Here is a 22789-nt window from a genome sequence, read left to right as displayed (position 1 = left end):
GTTGCCTTTTCTTTACAACCTCACCCCAAGGATTAAGAGAATCAGAGTGTGGATCCTCATGCAGGAGGAGGCAGCCCTCCAGTCCCAATGCTGTTTTTCCTTTAGGGGTTTAAAGTTCAGTGCTGATGATACTGGAGTTTTGCAGGCATCATCTTTTCCCTCTGAAGCCTTTTCAGTATTAAAGGTGGCAGTTTTTGATAGTACCTTAAAGCTCATCTCCTTCCACTCCCCTGCCACAGGCAGGGACACCTTCCACTATCCCAGGTTGTTGGCCATGAACATTTCCAGGGATGAACATCCACAACTTCTCAGGGAAACCTGTCCCAGTGACTCAGTTCCCTCACAGTAAAGAATTTGTTCCTAATATCTGATTTAAATCTGCCTTTTTTCAGCTTAAAACCACTCTGTCTCATCCTGTCATTGCATGCCCTTATGAAAAGGATGCTCAAACTCCTGGATGTCTGCTCCATCTTCAACCATTAGTCCCTTGGGCTCTGGGCCATTATTCTTAAATATTCCTCATCAGTACTTCTTCTCCTTTGAGACAAAATTCATTATTGTTCTGTTGGTTTTTTCTGCTTTTTGTTTCTCACCAAAAAGGGCTCAGTCACACTGCAGGTTGGTAGGATGAAAACAACCATTCATTTAGCTGTGGTTGGAGCTTGTAAAAATTCTTATCTCTAGCAGCAGTTGGAATGTAAGATCCCAAAATAGAAGTTGTTAAGCCCTTACAAGTGCAGACAGTTCTTGGGAAAAGAAAGCACAATGAAACACAACTTTGGATCAATAGAAAATCATTTTAGAGCAAGAATACCACGTGTAGCAATGAATGTAGATGGGATTGTTGTTGCTAACCACTTATTAGATAGCAAGCTTTATGCATGTATTTTGGAGTAGGCTGTGAGTGTGTGCTAAATACAGCATCATCTCTCTTCATGCTTGTATTGGCTAATGCACCAGTGGTTTAGAAATACTGTGGGATATTTTTATTGAATGAACACAAAATGCAGTCATTACCCTGGAATTAGGGTGGCAGCTTGTGTGGCTGTTAGATAGGGATCACAAGGGATGGAGTAATTAGGTGTTAAACTAAATTGGTGGCAAACCAGGGAGTTGAATCTGGGTTGCTTCTGAATTTCAGGACTGCATTCTGCATCCCCAGAGCTGCTGTGGGGAGCCCTCTGTGTGTAGCCTGTGGTGCAGCCAGGTTTTATCCCAGGTGGAAGTGTTGTGTTGGGGATGTGCTTGAACACAGCTGCCTGTTTTCCTACCATCATCTTGTCTGGTTGCCCACATTTTGGGTCTGATTTCACTGTCCAGCCTCTTATCCATTTCCAATCTCCTGGCTGGAAAAAAATACCTTTCCATATTTCCAGCCCAGTTTTGGTGCCCTGCAGGTGCTGGACATCCATCAGGGTAAATCAGGGCCATGCTGTGCTGTTTGCATCCATCTTGTGCATTACCGTGGGGGGCTTCAGTTTGAGTCTTGGCACCTCTGGACTCTCAGTTGCTCCCAGAGGGTGATGTTGGTGGCAGAGGTGGAGAGGCTCTGCCCACAGGAGATTTTCAAGCAGCAGTTTCTCAGCCAGGTCCTCACTTTGGTGTGCACATTCTTGTGGACCAAATTCTGGTGGGATGCCTGAGATGGGCATAAACTCTGTGCTTTAGGTATGATGGGCATGGTGCTGTAGATGTGTCCTCTAGGACTGAGGTTGTCCCCTCTCTTTCTGTGGTTGGGTTGGCATGAAAGGAACACAGGACCAGCTGACAAAACCCACATGGATGTCTTTCAAACAGATTTTCAGATGTATTGGCTGATTCTTGGTGTCACCACACGTTCCTCTTCCCACAGGACCATGCTGATTTGAGAAACCACTTCTTCACTGTGGGGATGAAGCTGGAGGCAGTGAATATGAGGGAGCCATTTCATATCTGTCCTGCATCAGTGACCAAGGTGAGTGCTCAGAAAGGAGGGATGGAAAGAACCTGTCTGGGAAACCCTTCCTGATTTCCACTGCATTTAGGAAAAAAATGTAGTGGAAATCAGGAAGGTACTTTAAAAAAAAAAAAAAGAGTGGTACTTAAGCGGCTGGAGAACACATTAAGGAATAGGTTTAAAATCCATGGATGTTCCTAATTAATTCTTTCTTTCCCACAAGCATTAGCATCTGATTCCATGAACTTAAAACCAATGGAGATGAGCATGTTCATCTACCACTTGCATGCAAAAAAAAAAACTAAAAAAGGATCCCTCTTTTGTCTTTATCTCCCCTCCATCCATGTGTATTTTCCCTGCCCATCTGAGAAACCTTTGGAAATACAACAGCTGCATGGAGGTGGTGGCTGGATATTTAATCCACACACTCAAATACAAGAGAGAGGAAAGCTCTGGGGTCTTCAGGATCATCTCCAGTGTCTGCTCAGCTGTGGGACCCTGAACCTCAGCACTTTCCATTGCTTCATTTCACCCATCTCTAAAACTTAGGCTTTGGTCTCTTGGGTGGAAACACTTTGATGAAAAGGTTTAGGTGAAAGCAAATTATTTTCAGTAGTTTGATCCCCGGGTTTTGGCTGTTTCAGCTTTCCATGTTACTTAATGTTGCAGCAAATCTAACCCCTGATTTTGGTCTCTTCTTTTTCACCCCTTAGGTTTTTAACAATCATTATTTACAAGTGACCATTGATGATTTGAGACCTGAACCCAGCAAAATCTCAATGCTTTGCCATGCAGATTCCTTGGGGATCTTGCCAATACAGTGGTGCCTTAAAAATGGAGTCAATCTCACACCTCCCAAGGGTTTGTATTCCTTCTCAGTGATTTTTTGGGTTTACTCTGAAGCACGTTTGCTTGTTATTATTGCCTTTAAAATTGTGCTGGTGGTTGCTGCAGAGCATCAGCCGAAGTATCTCAAGCCAGAGTAGTTCTCTGGAGTGATTGGGGCTGTTCTGAACATGAACATCTCAGCAAATGTTTCTTGCTGGTGGATTGATGTCCCTGTGCTTTGAAGTCTGATTAAGGCTTGTGAAATCCTCATGAATTCCTGTGGGATGAATCCTAGCAGTTCTTTGTGTGTGTAGAGAGCAAAAGCAGCATTAAAACTCCAATCACTGCAGAGGCAAACCCTGTTTCATCCATGTCAGTACAACTGAGGCCAAGCAGAGCCCCTAAATCTGAATGTCTGAGCTAAAAACAGCTGCCTGCCCGGGAGTGTGGAGGGATTTCCTTGGCTGTCTCAGCAAATCCCAGGGCACACTGCAAGCAGTGTTCAGGTCACAGCCAGCAGAAACAGCCTCCAGCCCTGCTGTTCCTCAACTTTGTAGCACTGCAGTTAATTACTCTCAACTTCAGACAACCACCTGTGGTGCCCTAGCAATATTTCTTTGCTTGCAAAATGTGTTGGTTCGCTGGAATTTCAGGTTTTTGAAGCTGGTTGGGTTGTTGGTCTGTTGCCAGAAATCAATGTTGCTTGGGAGTAAGAAATGCCTCAAAAAAAAAAAAATCAAGCTAAGTTTTGTGTATGAACTTTTGCCTTCATTTTGGAAAAAGCATGATGCTGCCAAAGCCAGGGAAGGGAAGGGTTATTCCCTACCAGATTCAGAATCCTCTTATGTATATCCAGAGTGTAATTTGAAATTCCCACCAAAGTCCCGGAGCCCTGTGCCTGCAGCTGCATGTGGTGTATCCATGATTGCTCTGCTGCTTCTGCTGAAATAAATCTGCTGTCTGGGGCTTCAGCTCTGTCCTGCTGAAACCCAGGTGTAATGATAATGCCTGTGTAAGCACTCACTGATACTGGCCAGAAAAGTTGCTAGAAGTCAAAGTAAATGGAATATTTTGAGGATTTTCCACCCAAATTTACATGCAGCTTGCCCAGGCAGGATAATTAACTGAAGGAGACCATAAGGCTTAAAAATTTCCAATCCATGCTGACACAAAGCCTGTCTGAGATGCTGGTTTATGGGTCAAGTGTGTGTGAAGTCTATTTTAGATGCCAACATTTGAAGGCATATCTGAAGCATCTGTCATGTGAATATTTTTCAGCTTGGTGAGGTCTGGTGGGAGGTGTCCCTGCCCATGGCAGAGGGGTGGAACTGGGTCACCCTCCAGGCCCCTTCCAGCCCAAACCATTCTGTGATTCTGTGGTTCTGTGATCTTGTGTGGTTCCCAGTTACTGGGATCCACTTGGGCACCTGAGGAGGTGCAGAAAGTCTCTCCTTATTCCCCTGGTGAAAATCAAATTGGCTTTCTGCTCTGAGATCAGAAATCCTGGGGGAAAGCTATTAAAAAGGCAAAAAGCCAGTGGCAGACAGATGCATTCTATGTGTTTTTGTATTTTTTTATACTGTGTATAAGGGCTGCATGTCCAAACTGAATTTTAGCACCTTAAAACCTTTTCTATGGGCAGACACTTTCTTTGAGTTACTAAAAGGTAATCAGATATTAGAATGAGTCATTTGAAAATAAGCACAAACTAAACAGAACAAAACCCCAAAAACCATCAAAAAAGAAAGCAGATGGAAAGTGAAAAGCATCCAAACCCCTGGTTAATATAGTCTTGACAAGGAGGTTTTCTGATCTCAAAATCAACTGATTTTTTTTGGTCAGAACAAAATGCCAGGTTGGGATATTGAAGTTTGGAGTCCTTTATTTGTCTGATATCCATTCTCTTTCCTTTTTGCTTATCTGGGCTTTATTGAAGACAAACAAAGAGTAAATGGTTCATGAACAGGAGGTGCAAATATTTGCTACTCGAAATAGAGAGCAGTATTTTCCTGTACAGTGCCAAAAATGAATACCCATTAACTGCTGCTGTATAAACATTGAACAAGCTCTGTTTATATTTATTAGAGTAGGATTTATAGACCACTTCCCTTTAGAGTAACAATCATTGTTTTATGAGCTATTATTAAGTGGGGGAAAAAAAACATTTTGATAATGTTCCTTGTTGTAAAGCTTACTAAGGAAAAGCCACTTCCAAATCCTCCAGTATGTTGTATTGTATATTTGCTTTGAATTAGCTTCTGATGCTGGGTTCTTCCCTGCCCAGAGCTGAGGTGGCAAACATGGTGAAGGTGTTGCATGTTTGAGGAGTTGTGCAAACACAACTCTCAGTGCTGTCCCTTGGGCTGAGCCTTGCAGGGTGTGAGTGCCATGTGCTGATGGAGGCACTGGGTACCTGGTACCTCTCTGTGTGCTGAGGGAGGCAGGACCACAGAATCAGGGATCAGTGAGGTTGGAAAAGACCTCCAGGCAAGCTGGGTCATTGAATCCAAATTTTGATGGCCACCTTGTCATCCACACCACAGCACTGAGTGTCCAGTTGTTTCTTATCCCTTCCAGGGGTGGGCACTCCACCCCTTCCCTGGGCACCCCATTCCAATGCCTGACAACCCTTTTAGTCAAAGAAATTCTTCCTAATATCCACCCTGACCCTTCCCTAGTGCAGCTTACTGTCGTTCCCTCTCCTTCTATCCCTGTTCCCTGGGAGCAGAGCCCAATCCCCTGGCTGTTCCTTGTGGCATTCACATTCTCTGAAAAATCCCTTCACCCAGGATTTTCTCCTGGGAAGTTGAGGAGCTTCAGAGAAAAAGGAAAACAAGTTTTTATCTCATTTGCTTCTCCTGTGTTGTGCTCACATGTGGAATGCGTTTGGAGATTGTTTTATTGGTTTGCTGTGGGTTGTTTTCACTCTTTGGCCAATCAGTGCCAAGCTGTGTCCGGACTCTGGAAAGAGTCACGAGTTTTTCATTATGTTTTTAGCCTTCTGTAAGTATCCTTTCTGTATTCTTTAGTATAGTATAGTTTAGTATTCTTTAATATAATATGGTATCATAAAATAATAAATTAGCCTTCTGAGAACATGGAGTCAGATTCATCGTTCCTTCCTTCATTGGGGCAAATCCTGCAATACAATAGTCCCCTCCTGTTAGGGACATGTGCAGAGCCAGAAGTTCCCTCTGAGCCTCCTTTTCCCCAGGCTGAGCCCCTTCCCAGCTCCCTCAGGTTCTCCAGACCCTTCCCAGCTCCATCCTTTCCCTGGACAGCTCCAGCCCCTCCAGGGCTCTGTGGCCATGAAGGCCCAGAACCGGCCACAGCCCTGGAGGTGCAGCCTTGCCATGCAAAGGCCACAGACAAGTCAGGGCTCATTTGAAATTAATTCCTGGGTGTTCCCCTCTTGGAATCTTTCCTGTAGTGCTGCTGTAAAGTTATTGTTACCTCCCCAGCTGCCCTCCCAGGTTCCATTCCTGCTCTGTGGCCATGAGAAGGCCCAGAACTGGCGACAGCCATCAAGGTGCGGCCTCACCATGCAAAGGCCGCAGACAAGTCAGGGCTCATTTGAAGTCCAAATGAAATGCAAATGAAAAAAACCCAAAAACCCCCCAAAAATTGGGAGATTAGCGTCTTCAAAAAATGGTATGTGAGGAAATGAGCTGCAGTGCAAAGGACCAAAACATGCCAAAACTAAGCTCACAGATGTTGCAAAAGCAGGGGAAAAAGTCAAGGAGGAAGGCACAACTTGGAGGGGAAGATATGAGGGACATAGCATGGATACTTAAAAAAAAAAAAAAGAAAAAAAGAAAAAAATCTTCCCCAAAGTCAAAGCTATCAAAAGGCAGGCCATATGCCATCAAGTGCAGGCACATGCAGCAAAGCTTGCCAAAATTGATCCCCGCTGAAGTCCAAAACAGAAAAGATGGACTTAGAAACACTCTGGAATGGAGATACCATCAAAGGAAATTGCAATTGGAGGAGGAAAAAAAAGAAATTTGGGAAACTTAGTGACTACACGAAAATGGACTGGGATTATATCAGGCGCAGTGCAAAGGACCAAACCAGGCCAAAACAAAGCTCACAGATGTTGCAGAAGCAGGGGAAAAAATCAGAGGAAGACACAACATGAAGGGGAAGATATGAGGGACATGGCATGGATACTTTAAAAAAAAAAAAAAAAAAAGAAAAAAATCTTTCCCGAAGTCAAAGCCATCAAAAGGCATGGCATGCCATCAAGGGCAGGGACATGCACCAAAGATTCCTCTATTGGTCCCCATTGAAATCGCAAGATTTCCTTGGGAAGGAAAGGAAATTTCCTTTCGGGAAGGGAAACGGAATCTTGTAAACCAGAAAAGAAAGGCTTACAAACACTCTGGAATGGAGATGGCTCATGTGAAATCAATTCCTGGGTGTTTTTCCCCTTGGAACCCTCCCTGTGTTGCTTCGGGGAGTTATTTTTACCTCCCCAGCTGCCCTCCTGGGTTCCATTCCTGCTGAAGCCTGAAGGAAAAGGCTTCCAGTGGTTCCAGTGGTGCAGGGCACAGCGGGGCAGTTGTGTGGTGACAGCACAGTCTGGTTTTTGTACCTCACCAAAACACCTCTAGTGGGCCTTTTCCATCCACTCTGTTAACATCTGCGTAGCTTAAAATCAAGATTCAAACCCCAACCGTGAGGGGTTTAAATTGGAGATGAAAAAAAGAGATTAAGTGTTGTTACTATGATATTTTTTGAAAATTTTTCGTTGCCCAGGATTTTTTCCTGGGAAGCTGAGAAGCCTCAGAGAGGAATACAACCAATAATTATCTGATTGTTGCTTTTGTATTTGTTGCTTTGGAATGTGGCTTGGACATTGTTTACCAGCAGGTGAATGTTTGATTGGTTCTGTGTGAATTGTTTTAATTTAATGACCAATCATGGTCTAGTTGTGTCAAGGTTTTGAGGAATTACAGGGTTTTATTATTTATTCTTGTTAAGCCTTCTGTTTTATCTTTTTTCTTTCTTTAGTGTAGTTTTAGTATAGCATTTTTTAATATAATATAATAATAAATCAGCTTTCTGGAAACAAGAAACCAGATTCTCATCTCTCACCTCGTCCTAGAAACCCTCACAAGCACCACAAAGTGTGAAGAAAATACTGTTGCAGAAGTTGTTGAAAAACAGTGCAAGGATATTTTTTGTATGAAAAAAGGAACATTTTTTATAAGTAACTACCCTTTTTTCCTTCCCTGTGCATGTTTAGTTTTTTAATTATTATGCACTTTAATGCCCCACAGAGACAGGCATCATAGCTCAAGGCTTTATCTCAGCAATTTGCTTATCATGAATGCAATTACTAGGAATAGAAATCATCTTATCCAAGATACTTGGATCTTAGCAGGATGCATGTTGTTGGCAAAAATTTTGTCTCCTTTTTTTGGGATCTGGCAGACTGGTAGGGGATTATACTCAGTATTCCAGTCCTTGCCTATAAAAAAAAAAGCCACAATTTTCATTGTCATAAAAGACTCATTCACATTTGATCTTGAGTGTCCCTTTTTGACTATCAATGCAAAAGGCATTTAGGGATGTTCTGTGAAATGAGGCCAAGCTGAGATTTCTAAGGAGATTGAGGGGAGAATTTGGCCTTTGGGTGACTCCTGAAACTTCCCAGTCAGAGTAGTTCTGCAGTAATGTCATTAGAGTATCCTCAAGCCCCTGGACAAGATTAGCACTCACTGGTTTCAAGCACTGCAAAAATAGAAACTTAAGAGGAAGGCCAAAAAAAAAAAAGCTCCCAAAAGCAAATGAAAAATCCCCCAAATGTTTCTGTCCCAAGAATTTATTGCCTAAATTGCCAAGTAGGAATAGTGGATGAGCAGAGGTCTGAATTGTCTTTGTATGATGGGACTCCTTGAGAGATGTTCATATAAAGGAATCTCTTAACTTTACCTGGAAGCAGAGGCTGAAGGGATGATCTGCTTGCTGAGGCTGTTTGAGGCAGATCTGCATTCATTTTCCTGCTCTGCTCCAGATTTCTGTACCATTTTTACTGTGATGGGATTCAGCTCACACACCCTGAGCTGCTGGGGAGCTACTCAGGAAGGGTGCATGAGTGAAGAGAGGGGAATTTATCTCCTGCTTTGAAAGGGAGGATGGATCAGCTCCTGATTGTGCTGATCCCCTCCCTGTCCACTCCTGAGGGAGCAGCAAATATCCCATGTCCAGCTCCATAACCCCATCCACCTTTTAGACAGCTAAAAGCAAGAGAAAGAAGTCCATAACTAGCCCCATGTGGAAATTTGGCCCTTGTGAAAGTGGCACTTGTCATTAGTTACGGGTTTGTTAAAAGTTGGGAGATGCTCACAGAAAAGGGAAGATAAGGGAAATTATTGTCTTACTACTTTTTGGTGGAGAGTTGGCAGTGAAATGCAGATGTGTGAGTGGAGGCTGGAGGAGCCATTGGCTCTCATGGTGTGTGACCAGGGGCCCTGCTGACACTGCAGGGGTCACTGAGGCAGGATGAGATGCTGAAACACAAATATTCATCTGCTTGGGGTCTGTTTTGTCCTCTCTCTGTGGTGTGGAGTGGTGGCTGATGGCTCTTTTTGTTTTGTCCTCCTGCAGGTTACTCTGGCCAGGACTTCGACTGGGCAGACTACCAGAAGCAGTGTGGAGCTGAGGCAGCACCTCACCTGTGCTTTAGAAATGTAAGTTCTTCCTTTTGCTCCTGTCCAGCCATGTGAAACAAAACAGCTTGCCCAGAAAAAATGCTGCAAGGCTTTGAGGGGTTCTTCCAGAGCACCATGAGGATGCCTTAGGAAGGAAACTGGGGAAATCTTCCAGGTCTTCAACCCTGAAGAGAAAAAACTTATTTTAGTCTTGTCTTTAGCTGTAATTATCCTGCTCTTCATCCCCTCTCTGGTTTTGTGCAGCACTATAAGGATCTCATCTGGTTATTGCTATTAATTCAAGTGCTACTAAAAATAATTCAGGTAAAGAAATTGCAGAGTATCATTTGTCCCTTTTTACATTTTAGGTGTTCTCTCTGTATCCCAGGGATACAGAGAAACCGAACCACATGTATTAAAATGCTAAATGTTGAAAATGTAGGAGAAGATGATTAACCCTCATGAATGCTCTGGTCCTTGGGACAGTTCATGTCCTTCCTTGATGTAGCAGCAGTGATGTGAGAGTGATAGATGCCATTAAGATTCACAGCTTTTGAAATAATCTTTTGCAGGCTGTTTTATGGCAGTGACAGTCCTGTGTGGCTTGATCTGACATCAGCCTGATTCATTGCTTGGGGAAAGGCAGATGCAGCCTTCTGCCTTTCCCAGCAACCTGGTGCTCTCCTTCAGTGCCCATCAGCTGATGGAGGTTGAGATCCCATCCATAACTGAAAATACTCCTGATGGTGGTACCTAAATGTTAGTGGTGCACCTAAAATGAGCACAGAAAGCTTTGCAAAATGAAGTGATGTGGTGAATGATGGACAGACAGGTTTCTGTAGGATTGTTACAGCTTTTCACTGGGCTCAGAAGTCACAGGACTGAGGGATGTGGTGTTTATGGATAGCAGAATGGAGACAGGCAGCAGCTCTGGTTTTCCATGGCCTTCCTCATCTGTGGTGGCCTAGGGGGAGCCTGTCTTGGAAGCTTTGAGGGTGAGTTAGTCAATTTTTTATTGATGAACTCACAGTACCATGAACAGAGTCTGACTTGGGAGTCAAACCCAGAGTAAGGATTTCTTTGCCCCATAAAGGCCCTTTTCCTGAAGGGACTTAAAGCAAAGATTTCCAGCAGTCCTGAGGGAAGCTGCATCACACAAATACAGTGGGGCTGGTTTTGCATTTCTCTTCTGCAAGCATCGCCACCTTTTCTTTATATCTCTTTTCATTTTGCCAAGTAGTGAATCTCTTCTCTCAGCAGAGAAAAGTCTCTGCATAGTATCCTCTAAGATTAAGTAAGGTCTGGGCATTTTTTGGTCCTTTTTTTTTTTTTTTTTTTTTAAGATGAACATGTGTCTCTTATTCTTCCACTCTCAATAACACAGTTCTTTTCAGAGGGAACTGCTCTGCTGTCACTTGTGCAGCCTCCTGGCTGGCTGATCCCCTTGAATTGTGGCTGTGAGGGGCTCTTTGATGGAAGGTTTTTTTGCATCTCCCACCTCGTGCAGCCAGACCTGGTGCTGGCAGTGGAGGTGCTGAAGCTGTTTCCCCAGGAGGGATTTTTAACAGGGAGAGGCAGTTATGGAAAGGATTGACGTGCCCAAATGCTTAGTAAAATAAACTCCACCTAACTGTTTTGCCATTGATTTTGTATAAATGAGCCTCCAGCACTGAACTGCAATGAAAGGAGCCAGGGTGATGATAAATGGCATTTCCTTGTTAGGCAACATAAAAGGCATTTAAACAAACTCAGCCTGCATTCCTGCAGTCCTGGCCATTAGCAGCTTTTGCAGGGTGAAGCTGATCTGGGTGCTGAGCAAGGCAGTCCAAGGTGTGCTTGAGAGTAGCAGCCTGTTCTAGGATGGAAAAGAGACCAAAGCCATGAGTTTTTAGTCTCTCAGAGAGCTCTCAGTGGTTGTTCAAGGTGAAGTGCCCATGGTCCTTGGTGTTGTATCAATAGGAGAAGGGTTGAATTTGAGCCTGGCTTCCAGGGTGAGGGTTTGGTGTCATTTTGAGTTAGTGGCAATTATTACCCATCCCAATTATTATTAGTAAAAACTCTTATCTCAGAGAGGGAACCCTTTCTGTGCTACTGTGTGCAGAGAGATGCAGAGCAGGTGGAACAGAGGGGAGGGAAATCCAAGGAGAGGAAGCCCTGGTATGGACACAGGTGTTGCATTAGTGTGTTTGCAGGGACAGTGAGGGGGAGATACTGGGAAGGGACTGAGAATAAGTGACAGGAGGGGACACTGGAAGGAACAGTGGCAATGGGCACAACTGGATCCATCTTCACTCCAGCCAATGTACCTGAAAGCCTTGTTCACTGAGCTTAAAATAGAATCACAGGATGGTTTGGGTTGGAAGGGTCATTAAAGACTGTCTAGTTCCAGTCCCCCCATCCCATGGGCACTGCTGCCACCCACTAGATTGGTTGCTCAGAGGTCCATCCATGAAGCAAAATACACTTGGAAAAGTTACTCAGTTATCTTCAGCTTCAGTCAGCTTGGGTGACTGAATGCTTGAAGAGGTTTCTCTGATCTCAAGCAAGATGGTTTTTTGCTTTATAAGGTTTCTCCTAGCAAGGTGAGAGATGCTTAAGCACAGGAGTTCTGAGAACCCTCTGGGTAGTATCACATTAACAGAAAATGCATAATTGGCAAACATTCAGGCATCCTTGGAGCTGATGTGGAGCAACCTCCTCCCAGTCCCCTACGAGTCAGGAATAGAACATGACATGCATTTCATCACTGAGTTTTCCAGTTGGTGCAAACCTGCTCCTGCATGGGCTCCTCTCTCCAGGGTCCCAGCCTCTTCTGGGTATCCATCTCCTGTGACAGGGATACTCAGGGGCAGCAGTCTCCACCCCCATGTGCTGCAGGGGCACAGCTGCCTCACCCTGGGCTGCACCAGCACGGCTCTGATTTGGCTCTGGATGCCTTTGCATTCTGCAGGGTATCCTGCCCTTCCAGCAGAAAGCAAACCATGCTAAATTTATGCTTCCCAGCAGACAGTCTGGGTGAAGTTGTGCAGTGCTGCAGTGCCATGTTTCAGCATTGTCTCTTGCCTCTTTCAGACATCCTTCAGCCGTGGCTTCACCAAGAACATGAAGCTGGAGGCAGTGAACCCCAGGAACCCTGCAGAGATTTGTGTGGCTTCCATCACCTCAGTGAAAGGACGGCTGATGTGGCTGCACCTGGAAGGTACATGCCCTAAAGGCTGCTGGTGTTTGTCTGCCTCACTCACTTACTCACTCACTCACTCACTCACTCACTCACTCACTCACTCACTCACTCACTCACTCATTCAATTTTGTCCTTCATCCTTTGCACAAAATTGCTCTCTCCAACTTTTCAATTTTATACACATTGACCTCTTATGTTTTATGAGGAATTACATTTACCTGCTCTTTCTCTGGGGGAGCTGCAAGTTCCTCCACCCTTCCATCCACATGGTCTTTATCAGCATGATAACACCCTCCTCCCTGCCATCATCATACACCTTCATCCTAGGAATAGAAATTTTCCTCACTTGTGCAGCAGAGACTTCTATAGCATTTCCCAACCTGACAGTTTGTACAGGAGGAGAGGTCTCTAATCAAAGCCCTTAAAGTTGGTAAAAACATTGCCAGGTAACCCAAAGGATTATAGTTCCTCCCAAGTGTTTGCCTTTGGTAGAGCTGTGTGCAATGGCAGGTTTTGATTTTTAACTCAGAGGTGATTGTTTGCCTTCTAGCTCAAGGTAGCAAAAGCTTATCTGGAGCCTGGTCTGGACACAGGGCAAATATTTTTTTTTAATTGCTGGAATCAACAATTGTTTTAAATTTCATTCCTACTAAGGCTGCTGTTGAATTTACACCTATCTGATGAAGGACTTTGTCCCATTTTGGCAGCTTCTTTTCTTAAATGACCAGGTGTCTTCACTTGTATGTGCCAAAGATGTAGATAGATGCAGGAAGAGGGCAACACACTCCCATGTTGCTTCCTTCCCTCATCTCTTTCTTCCTGCCTTTTACTCTTTTAATTTCTTAAAGGATGTTTTTTTACAACTTACCATAAAAAAGCCCTGTGTACATCTACTTTCTTTTGAGTTCTGATATATAGATGCTTTAAGCTTGGTTTATATCTCAGTACCAGGAATTGAATGATCTGTTGTAAACAGAAAAGATGCAAAAGACTGCAGAAAACAGAAAGAAATCTTTGCTGCTCTAGGAATACATCACTACAGTATGCACAGTGTTATGCAAAAAGCAGGCATTAAAAAAACCCCACAGCCAACTGCTTGCAGAGTTGTAAAATAAATGTGGCTTGAAGTGAGGCATGGGTTTTTTTGACTCCATTAATATAGTGTTGTTTCTGACTGATTCTTTATATTCTGGAAGCAGCAAGGCTGCCCAGCTTCCACAGGATCCCATCACTGAAGACCTCAGGTCTCACCATTTATCACAGGCACCTCTGCAGCTTTCATTGTTGCCCTCCCCATTTCCCAGTTGGACAGCCCAGGCTGCAGCCATAAACCAGGAGCACAGGAGTTAAGCAGGGCTGAGTTAGACATGGGGGAGCACTGTGTGATAAATCACACTTTGTACAGTAGCAAAACCCTAAACTCGAAGGCGAGCGTTTAATGAGCAGCAGTGCGGTTCCCCCGTGGTGGAGGAGCAGCTCAGGACTGATGGGATGCTCTGTGCTCTCTGCTACTTTATTACTCATCATCTGCATTGTTAATTTTTACTGGTTCATTTTAGATTTTAGAGCTTGAAGCTTTCTGCTGTGAATTTATACAAGTAATAATGCACGCTCCCTGCACAGCCCAGGAATTTGAGGAAAACCCTTTTGGTTAATCACTTCTCCAGGGAGGTTTCCTGTAATTTCCTCTTTTACAGTTTTCTGGAGTTGCTGCTCTGTTCTACCCATCCTGTAAAATTCATGGTAGACATTTTCCTCACCCTGTTTCCAGTTTCCTTGTTTTCCCTTTAACCTCCCAATTCCCATGGACATTTCTTGCTCTGAGAAGAGAACGGCATAAAACGCAACAGATGAAACTAATGAGTCTCAGAAAAGCTGTTTTCCACTCCTGTGAGTGAGGCCAGAGGAAGCTGTGAGATGTTGGAAGTGGAAAGCAGGGTTATCAATTGCCAGAGGGCAGAAGCAGTGCCAAGGAGGACAGAGGAGCTGTGAATATGTCTTGCAAGAGGAACAAAAGTGTTGCTGGAGAACAGGCATTGTGCTGCTTTCTTGCTCCTCAGGGTGGCTGCAGCTGTAAACTTCAGAAGCAGAATGTTCATAGAACCATTTTGGTTGGAAAAGACCCTTCATGTCTCATTTGTTGTTGCTTGTAAGCAGGAAAGTACATTTCATCTGGTTACTTTATAATAATTTGGAATTGTAGAATAATTAGGTTGGAAAGGACCTCTAAAATAATTGAGTCTGTTTTGTCAGAAGAACACCATTGCAATAATGAAGTAATTGGTTTTCTCAGACCACTGGTGACATTTCAGTGGGGGCTGTGTTGATTTCTTGCTGTGTTTAGGGCTTGATCCATGGCTTGCTCACTGTCTGCATGTCTTGCCATTGATCCATGACTTGCTCACTGTGTGCATGCCTTGCCACTGACTCGCTGTTGTCACATGGGCTCCTTGCCTGGATTTGTGTCAGGTGGAAATGGAACTCCCCACTGGAGCTTTCATCAGGTTCAAACTGAGCAGTGACCACGTGGTATTATCTCGTGGAGGGAAATGGTTTTTCAGGGAATTTCAGCTGCTGAAATCTTGTGTTCAGCAAGTTGTGTCCTTCCCCTATACCTTCATCCCATTCTCTTCCTCACATACCAGTATGTATTTTCAGTGGATAGTGCATGAACATGATGATGCAGGGCTCAGGAAACACCATGAGGACATCCTTGGATCTACACAGACATCATACCTGCATTTTTTTCATTATTTCCTCCAGCAGTGTGCACCTATTTCCCTGCCTCCTTTGAGGAGGAGGCTTTTTTCTGCAGCCACAGTCTCAGAGCAGCAGGTTCATTACCGATCCAAATGTTGCACCTCAGCCTCAGCGCTGTTCCCATCTCAAAGTTCAATTATTGTTTCAATTACACCCCAAGCCCTTGATGAACACACATTAGTGAGAAGCTTCCTGTAGTCCTCTGGCTGTGCACAGTCAAACACTTGCTGCCTTTAGCAGGAAGCAAAGATGTTTTAACAGATGCCAAGGCAAGGGTGATGCAGGGGAAACTGCTGATCCTTTGGTCGTTTTCATTAGGAGATCACCCCATGCTGGTGCTGGAGCTGTCTGTCCTGGGGTGGAATTGGCAGAGGGAGGAGGTGAAGTTGCTGGCCCAGCTGTACCAGCAACTTGAATTGGAGTAGTTAAATGTGCCTTGACTCAGGACACAAGAGTTGTTTTAGAAAGAACTCAAAGCCAGCAGGAATATTTTAATTGGACTTTGAGTGGAAATAAGGTTAATTAGGAAAAAAAGTAGGAAAATTTTCCTTCGCTGAAGGGTTGGTGAGGCATTGGAACAGGTTTCCCAGGGCAGTGGAGGAATAACTGTCTCTGGAAGTGTTCAAAAGTCATGTAGATGTGGTGCTGAGAGACATGGGTTAGTGATGGGTTAGTGGTTGGGCTTGATGATCTTGGAGGTCTTTCCCAACCTAAATAATTCATTTGTTCTGTGAATGGGACCCACATCAATGAAGAAAGGAGGTTGTCTTCTAAAACAGCTGTGATAACCAAATTGGAAGATAATTGCTTTAACTAGAGACTTCAGGTGAAGTTTTGGGGTCAGCATTGTGCCGTAGACCTTGGTGATTGTGCCCCACTTGGGATTTTCTTACTGCTTCTGTCCTGTTGGGTGACCAGCTCTTGCTTCCTGTGATGAACCCTAGGAGAATTCAGGGCACTTCTGGACAGAGGAGTGGCCACCTCTCACCCTTAAAAAATGGGACTCAAGGGCAGAGCTGCACAAAAAAGCTTCAGGGAAGCACTGTAACATCAAAGCCACTCTCTCACATTAGCTACCAACCTGGGAAAGCCTGGATGCACTCTCCTGCCATTAAGAGCAAGCATTCAGCACATCCTTCTAACTCAGATATGCAACATCACAAAATATCCAGGGGTCAGCCAGGCTGTCTGGTTGAGGGAAGTCACATATGTTTAACCTCCCTGGCTTTTGGCTGCTTCACTGCACACCCTCAAAGTGCTCTTAATGGGGTTTTCCTCTGAACCACGTTGCACTGTAAATGCAGCAGCCCCACCCTTGCTGTCTATGCAGAGCTGAAGCTGAAATGGTGCCTGGTTTGGGTGCAGGGAAGCAGATTTATTTTTACATGTTCCATCATTTGCTTCCCCAGGCTTGTGATGGATGCTTGGATGGCTCTGAGCTTGGTGTTCCCATGCCTAAATCCCGTTGTAAATTTGTGTTTGTAGGTTCACAGATGCCCTCTCCAGAGTACATTGTTGATGTGGAGTCCATGGACATTTTCCCTGTTGGCTGGTGTGAAGCAAATGCTTATAACCTCACCCCACCACACAAAGCTGTTTGTAAGTACATGGAGACCTGAGAAGTGCAGATGATATCAGGGATTTTTCCTAAGGTCTCTAATCCCATTTTTGACACTATCAACTTACCCAGCAGACCAATAACCAGGCTATTTACAGTACACAATCAAGTGTACTGCAATAAATCATAATACATCTAATTAGTGACCAGACTGGAATTATACAGTTTGTATTTTTCTCTGTGATCAGCCCCTTCAAAAATGGGAGTTGTCTGTGGTGGAGAAGGCTGTTCCATGGTTTGGGATGGCAGAGGGGGTTGTGGGTTTGCAGAGGGGTTGTTGGTCAGTGGGGTTGTCAGAGGGAAGCCAGGTTTTGTTGTGCTGAGCCAGGTTCACTCAGGCAACTGAGTGGATTGGGGACAAAGACCTCAAATTGAAAAAACCCAAAACCATAAAATGTCAGGTGCAATGGACAGACAGAGGCCATCCAGGTGCCCCTTTCCAAAACAGGATCTGCTTCATTTAAATAGAGAAATAATTGCTGCCATTCTGTGATGGAATTTCTGCCCTTTCCCAGGGTATGTATCCTTTATTTCACTGCCCTTGCCAGCTCAGAGATTTTCCTTGTGTTCAGTTTAAATCCCCCCACAGCACAATTAAGCCCACAGTGTTTTGTCCTGCCTCCAGTGCATATTAAGACAAATTTCTTTCCTTTCTATTTGCATTTGAGGGCATTTCATGAGAACTCAGTGGCTTGGTGCTGCTCTCCTGTTCCAACATATCCAATCTCAAGCCACCAGGTGAAAAATTTGCCTCACTGTTTATATTAATTAACATCTGAAAGGCAAATTTTAAAATGTATCATCCCTTTCAAAGAGTTAAATATGCTTAAGTTAAAAATCAGGCAGCCAGAGCCTAATTTAGGAGAATACTGCTATGGCAACATTATGCAGCCTTATCACAAGTTATTGCTGGGGATAAATTATGCTGGAGGTAATCATGCTTGTAAAATGTAATCTTATCCATATGTGTTTCTGTATGGAAAAATATTTGTGTTTTTATTTTAATTTTTTTCTTTTATGCTGATCCCATAAAACACAATATTAGCATTCCAGAGGAAAGATTAAATGTATTATTACATCCTTAAAGTAGGTTTTAATGATGTAGTGACTTACTTAAAAAATACCAAGAAAAGATGGTGATAGTAATTAAGTACCATTTCATTGTGTTCAAAGTCATTTTATAGTCAGTGCATTTACACAGCTTTTTATGCATTCTGGGTGTACTTAACAGGACAGAAGGGGACAAAATTATTTTTTTCTTTCTTGCTTCATTTTTGCAGTGCGAAGGAAGAGGAGAATTGCAGTTGTGCAGCCAGAAAAACAGTAAGTTGGTTTGGGGTTTTTTTGTTATTTAAGGTGGTGTTTTCACAGGAATGCATCAGGTCTTCCAGGGGGGATAATACACAGCAGCTGTGTGGCTCAGTAACTACTGCTCAGATACTGCAGCACAGCCAGCAAGAGGATTCTTTTAAGGCTGAAATATTTGTTAGCATATTAGAAAGTCTCTGTAACAGCCATTTTTTGTTGGCTGGGGCTGTACAGCCCCTGTCTGATGGCCAGCAAGGGATGCTTAGGGAAGATGGACATATACCAAGAGGGCATTTCCCTGTCTAGCTCTTGCAGTTTGTAGAAACTTGAATTTAAGGGGTTTAAGGGAGATATTTGGAGCCTGGGGGTCTAAAGCTGACACATCAGAGTATATTTTCAGAGAAGGGATGGATCTGGCTCCTTCATCTGCAATACCCTGGTCTGTGATCAGCCATGGGGAGGTGGAATTGTGTTGGAGATACCTCTGTTCCCCATCCCAGGCTGCTGCTGGTGTAGCTTTTGGTCCAGCCTGGGGACTGGTTCTGGCCCTTTGTCCTGTCTGATGCTATTAAATACACCAAATCCTCTATTAAATACACCCCATTCCTCTCTTAACAGGTTACCATCCACAGTGCCTGTTGAGAAAATACCTCATGACCTCTGCCCAGTTCCTCAGCTAGACACAACAGGTAAGGATCCTTATTTCAAAGACCCATGTCCTGTGTGGAAGGGGAGGACCCCAAAAAGGCAGTGAGTTCCAATAGGGGTGGGGAGATGGAACCACATCCTCAGGGGGTGTAAGGTGGAGTGAACCCACCTGATGTACAGCAGGTGAGGGTCTGGTTCTCCACATGTCCTGCTGGGGCTATCAGAGTTCCCCTGGAGCTTGCCCAGTTGATATGATGATATTAAGGCAAGGCTAATGAATCTCTCTGGTGGAGATGGGTGCAGGTTGTTAATTGACACTGATGAAATTGGGTACAGCAGGACCTGATGGGTCCCCTCTGTTATGTCAGGACTGTGTGGTGTGGCTGCTGCTTCTGCTAAAGGCAAATTCCTCTCCCCTTCAGCAGAGGCAAGAGGCTCTGAGTGCAATATTCATCCAATTAATGGTGTAAACCTAGCAGCAGGGACAGGATTTAACTCACTTGATTTCAGCAGGCTGTGGGACACATGTTGGCATTGCAGCCAACACCCCATTACAACCAAATGGGGAGAATCAGGGTCCTTTTGGGTATGATAACCAAAAAAAGTGGATAACCACTTGGAAGGCATGTGAACCACATCTAGAAGTTCCCATTTCTCTCCATGGTCTATAGAGGAGCCCAGAGTAATTAGCCCAGACAAGGAAAACTGCTCTGTAGACCCATGTTGGGTCAGGGAATGGCACTGCAGGACTTGTGGGGGTGGACAGGAGCTGAAGAGGAGTTTCTAAAGCTCTTTCACTGGGAGAATGTTCTCCCTGAGCTGCCCCCCTGTCTGTGAGGCTCAGCTCATGCATCCCCTCCTGGCAGGTTGCAGTGAGGTGCTTGTGTCCCCCTGCAGTGTGAGTTCTGGGAGAGCCCTGGCTCATGTCATGGATTAACTCCTTTCCCAGTCCTCCTTTCAGCAGACAAATCAGTCACTATCAAAACCACTTCATTTTCCCATGCTGGATGGATTTGAATAGCAGAGACTTCCCTACCCTCTATCCCAGGGCAGAATTTTGTTCCTCCTTTTTACTCCTCCCCTTCTTCCCACATCCAGGAGGAAGAAGTGTGGAAAATAGAAAAATACAAACTTCCACAGGCACAGGATGGTTTAATCTGCAGCCTTGGAAGAAGCTTGAATTGATGTAAAAATAAAGTATACAGACATTAAACAGAAAAATTATAAACTTATATTTCTATAGTTATAAGTAAGAATATGCCTTAAGTAAGTGAGAAACTGTATTGATAAGATAGTGAAGGGGTTATAATGTAAGGGTGTAATTGTATACAATAAGCTAAGAGTTTAGAAGTTATAATAAAAGTATATGTGTGTACTATGTGATTGTAACCCATTAGATGAAAGTGTATACACATTACAGTAGAAGTAAAGGTGATAAGTTAGAAAAACAAAATAAACTTTGTGGCAGCTATCCATTACATTAGAAAGTCATATATTATCTTGTAATGAAAAACTTGAGACCCTTTTGAGCTACAGCTGACTACTTACTCTCTTAAATCTCACACACTCTAAGACTAATGTTTATTTAAATAATAGATAAATTTTTAAACCAACTGTAGTCCCATCTCTTCAATTAAAACAATGATAATAATACAGAAATGCCCTTGATTTTTTGGTGTGCAAGCACCTCACTGCTACTTTCTCCTTGCAGGCACCATCAATGGGAGGTACTGCTGCCCCCAGCTCTACATCAACCACCGCTGCTTCTCAGGTCCTTATTTAAACAAAGGCAGGATTGCAGAGCTACCTCAGTCTGTGGGGCCTGGCAAGTGTGTGCTGGTCCTCAAGGAGGTATGGCCCAGCTCTCTTTTGGGGGGGTTTCAGAGGAAAGTATGGGTCGTGGCTTGCCAGACCCAGAATTAGCAAACAGTGCACCTAAAATTGTCCTGGAGTGGTTTCCATGAGGCAAACTGCAAGCCAGGAAGAAGGGGCAGGTTTTGCATTGTGGGTTTTGATGGGAGAGCTGATATTTTTCAAGCATGGGGAGTTCCTTTGGTTGGAAGCAAATTCACTGTGGGTTGCCATCAACACAGGAGCAAACAGCAGTGTCATGGAGATGTGGGCATCTTGTTTTGGAGACATAAACAATCTCCCAAGGAGCAGGACAATGGCAGTGGCCCAGCATTGGTTACTTTGCAGAAAGTATTCAAGAAAAACTCAAGCTCATTCTGGCCATGGGAACCAGTTCCAAATTCTGGGAAGGGTGACAAGAAAACATTCAGGGTGTTGCTGTACCTGATTCCTGGCAGCTGTTGCTGAGATGAGGGAGGTGCCAGCAGCACAGAGAGCCCTGGGCAGGATGGAGGTGAAAAATTGCAGCACAATTAAAGTTCCTGATGCTCCTCAGCCATTTCCACCTAAGGCTTGTCGTTACCTCCAATGATGCAATGAAGCATCATCCTATTTGTGTACCCTTGAATCCCAAAGTTTTAGGTGAGTAGCAAGTAACTCTTACGCAGTTTATTATTACCAAACTTAATTTTACAGCCTTGCTGTTCATTATTCCCAGTGCCAGCACAGGTTTTCTGCTGGGACCACTGGTTTATTGTGGTTTCTTTCACTGGGAGAGGCAAGTGAGGTGGCAGTGCCTGTTGTTTGACATCAGCTGCAAAGTTTGTCTCATTTCTGAAGTATTTTCTTGGAAAACAACTTGAAACCTGGAGCCAAATGCAATGGGGACATCAGCTACTGCCATGAAGCCATTGCACCTGGGCTAAAAAGTGGTGACTGTACCTATTTAATAAAGGCTGACTTGAAGTTAAATTAAAATAAATACATTGTCAGCTTTAGTTTTGGTATTGGGGTCAGAATATCTAAGAAAACAGTTCTTCATATGTGCCAAGAACTCTTCAGCAACATTGTAAAATAAAACAAGGTGTCTTCTTAAGACTCCAGATGATCTATAACCCCCCCATATTTTAGAGAAATATGCTGTAAAGATTAATTGGCTTCATTGCTTACTGCTCTTACTATTTTTAAGACACTTTGCTCTTTCTCTATTTAAAAAGAAAATGGACCATGACAAAAGATGCCCTTTAGATCCTTGATCATCTAATGAAAGAATCCCAGATAACTCTTCTTCTCTCCTCTCTCTGTCCCACAGATATATCAGTATTCCAAGTTAAAAAAAATAAGTTTACTGCCCTGCTTTGAGGCCACCCTAGGATTTAGCATCTCTTGTTAGGAGTATGGGATTATATCTCAGATAGAGGAGGGAAATGGAGTTTTTCCTCATAAGAATGCTGATCATTGAGGTCTTGAATAGGAGAAAAGAGTTGTGATCATATTTTAGCTGTACCTTGACAGTGAAAGTTAGGAAGGAAGTTAGGAGTTCTCCTAAGAAAACTTGATCCATCTCAAAACTTGAGACTGTTTCAAGGGGGATGGAAATGGGAAATGTGTGAACACCAGAGAGCTGTGATGGTAACAAAAGTGCTGAGCTGCCCAGTGGCATCAGGCACACCAGATATACTCAAAAAGAGCCCCTGTGCACATGAAAATACATTGGAGAACTTTGTGAACATCATCAGGTGCTTGTGAGGTGGGGCAGAGGCTTGTGATGGTGCTGCCTGATGGTGTTCACTGGTGTGACTCCAACTCACTCAGCTCAGGAAATCTGAAGGTCAGCAGCATCAAAATGAAACCTCACTGATGCATAACAGCAGAGGCTGAGCTTGCCTAATCCCCCCTGAGCTCCAAGGCACCCAAACCAGTCCTGATGCAGAGGGCTGAAATTAAACCACCAAAATCTCTGACTGGTCACGCTCCAGCCAAAGGAAATTTGACCTGAGATG

General features: G+C 44.0%; 1 protein-coding gene across 5 annotated transcripts in view; it reads left to right on the top strand.

The window, feature by feature from the left end:
* Positions 1–22789, top strand: part of SFMBT2 (Scm like with four mbt domains 2) — a 118043-nt gene that overhangs the window by 70566 nt on the left and 24688 nt on the right. For all 5 annotated transcript variants that reach the window (XM_058022112.1, XM_058022109.1, XM_058022111.1 and 2 more), the window contains 8 exons: positions 1853–1954; positions 2650–2797; positions 9377–9459; positions 12493–12619; positions 16847–16960; positions 18260–18302; positions 18906–18976; positions 20647–20786. In XM_058022112.1, coding sequence (XP_057878095.1) covers positions 1853–1954; positions 2650–2797; positions 9377–9459; positions 12493–12619; positions 16847–16960; positions 18260–18302; positions 18906–18976; positions 20647–20786 — 828 coding nt within the window. The remainder of the gene's footprint in view (positions 1–1852; positions 1955–2649; positions 2798–9376; positions 9460–12492; positions 12620–16846; positions 16961–18259; positions 18303–18905; positions 18977–20646; positions 20787–22789) is intronic.

The sequence above is a fragment of the Melospiza georgiana genome, chromosome 4, assembly GCF_028018845.1.
Source record: "Melospiza georgiana isolate bMelGeo1 chromosome 4, bMelGeo1.pri, whole genome shotgun sequence".
In the NCBI taxonomy this organism is placed as follows: Eukaryota; Metazoa; Chordata; class Aves; order Passeriformes; family Passerellidae; genus Melospiza; species Melospiza georgiana.
The sequence above is the reverse complement of the archived record's forward strand: the minus strand, read 5'-3'. Positions and strand labels throughout refer to the sequence as shown.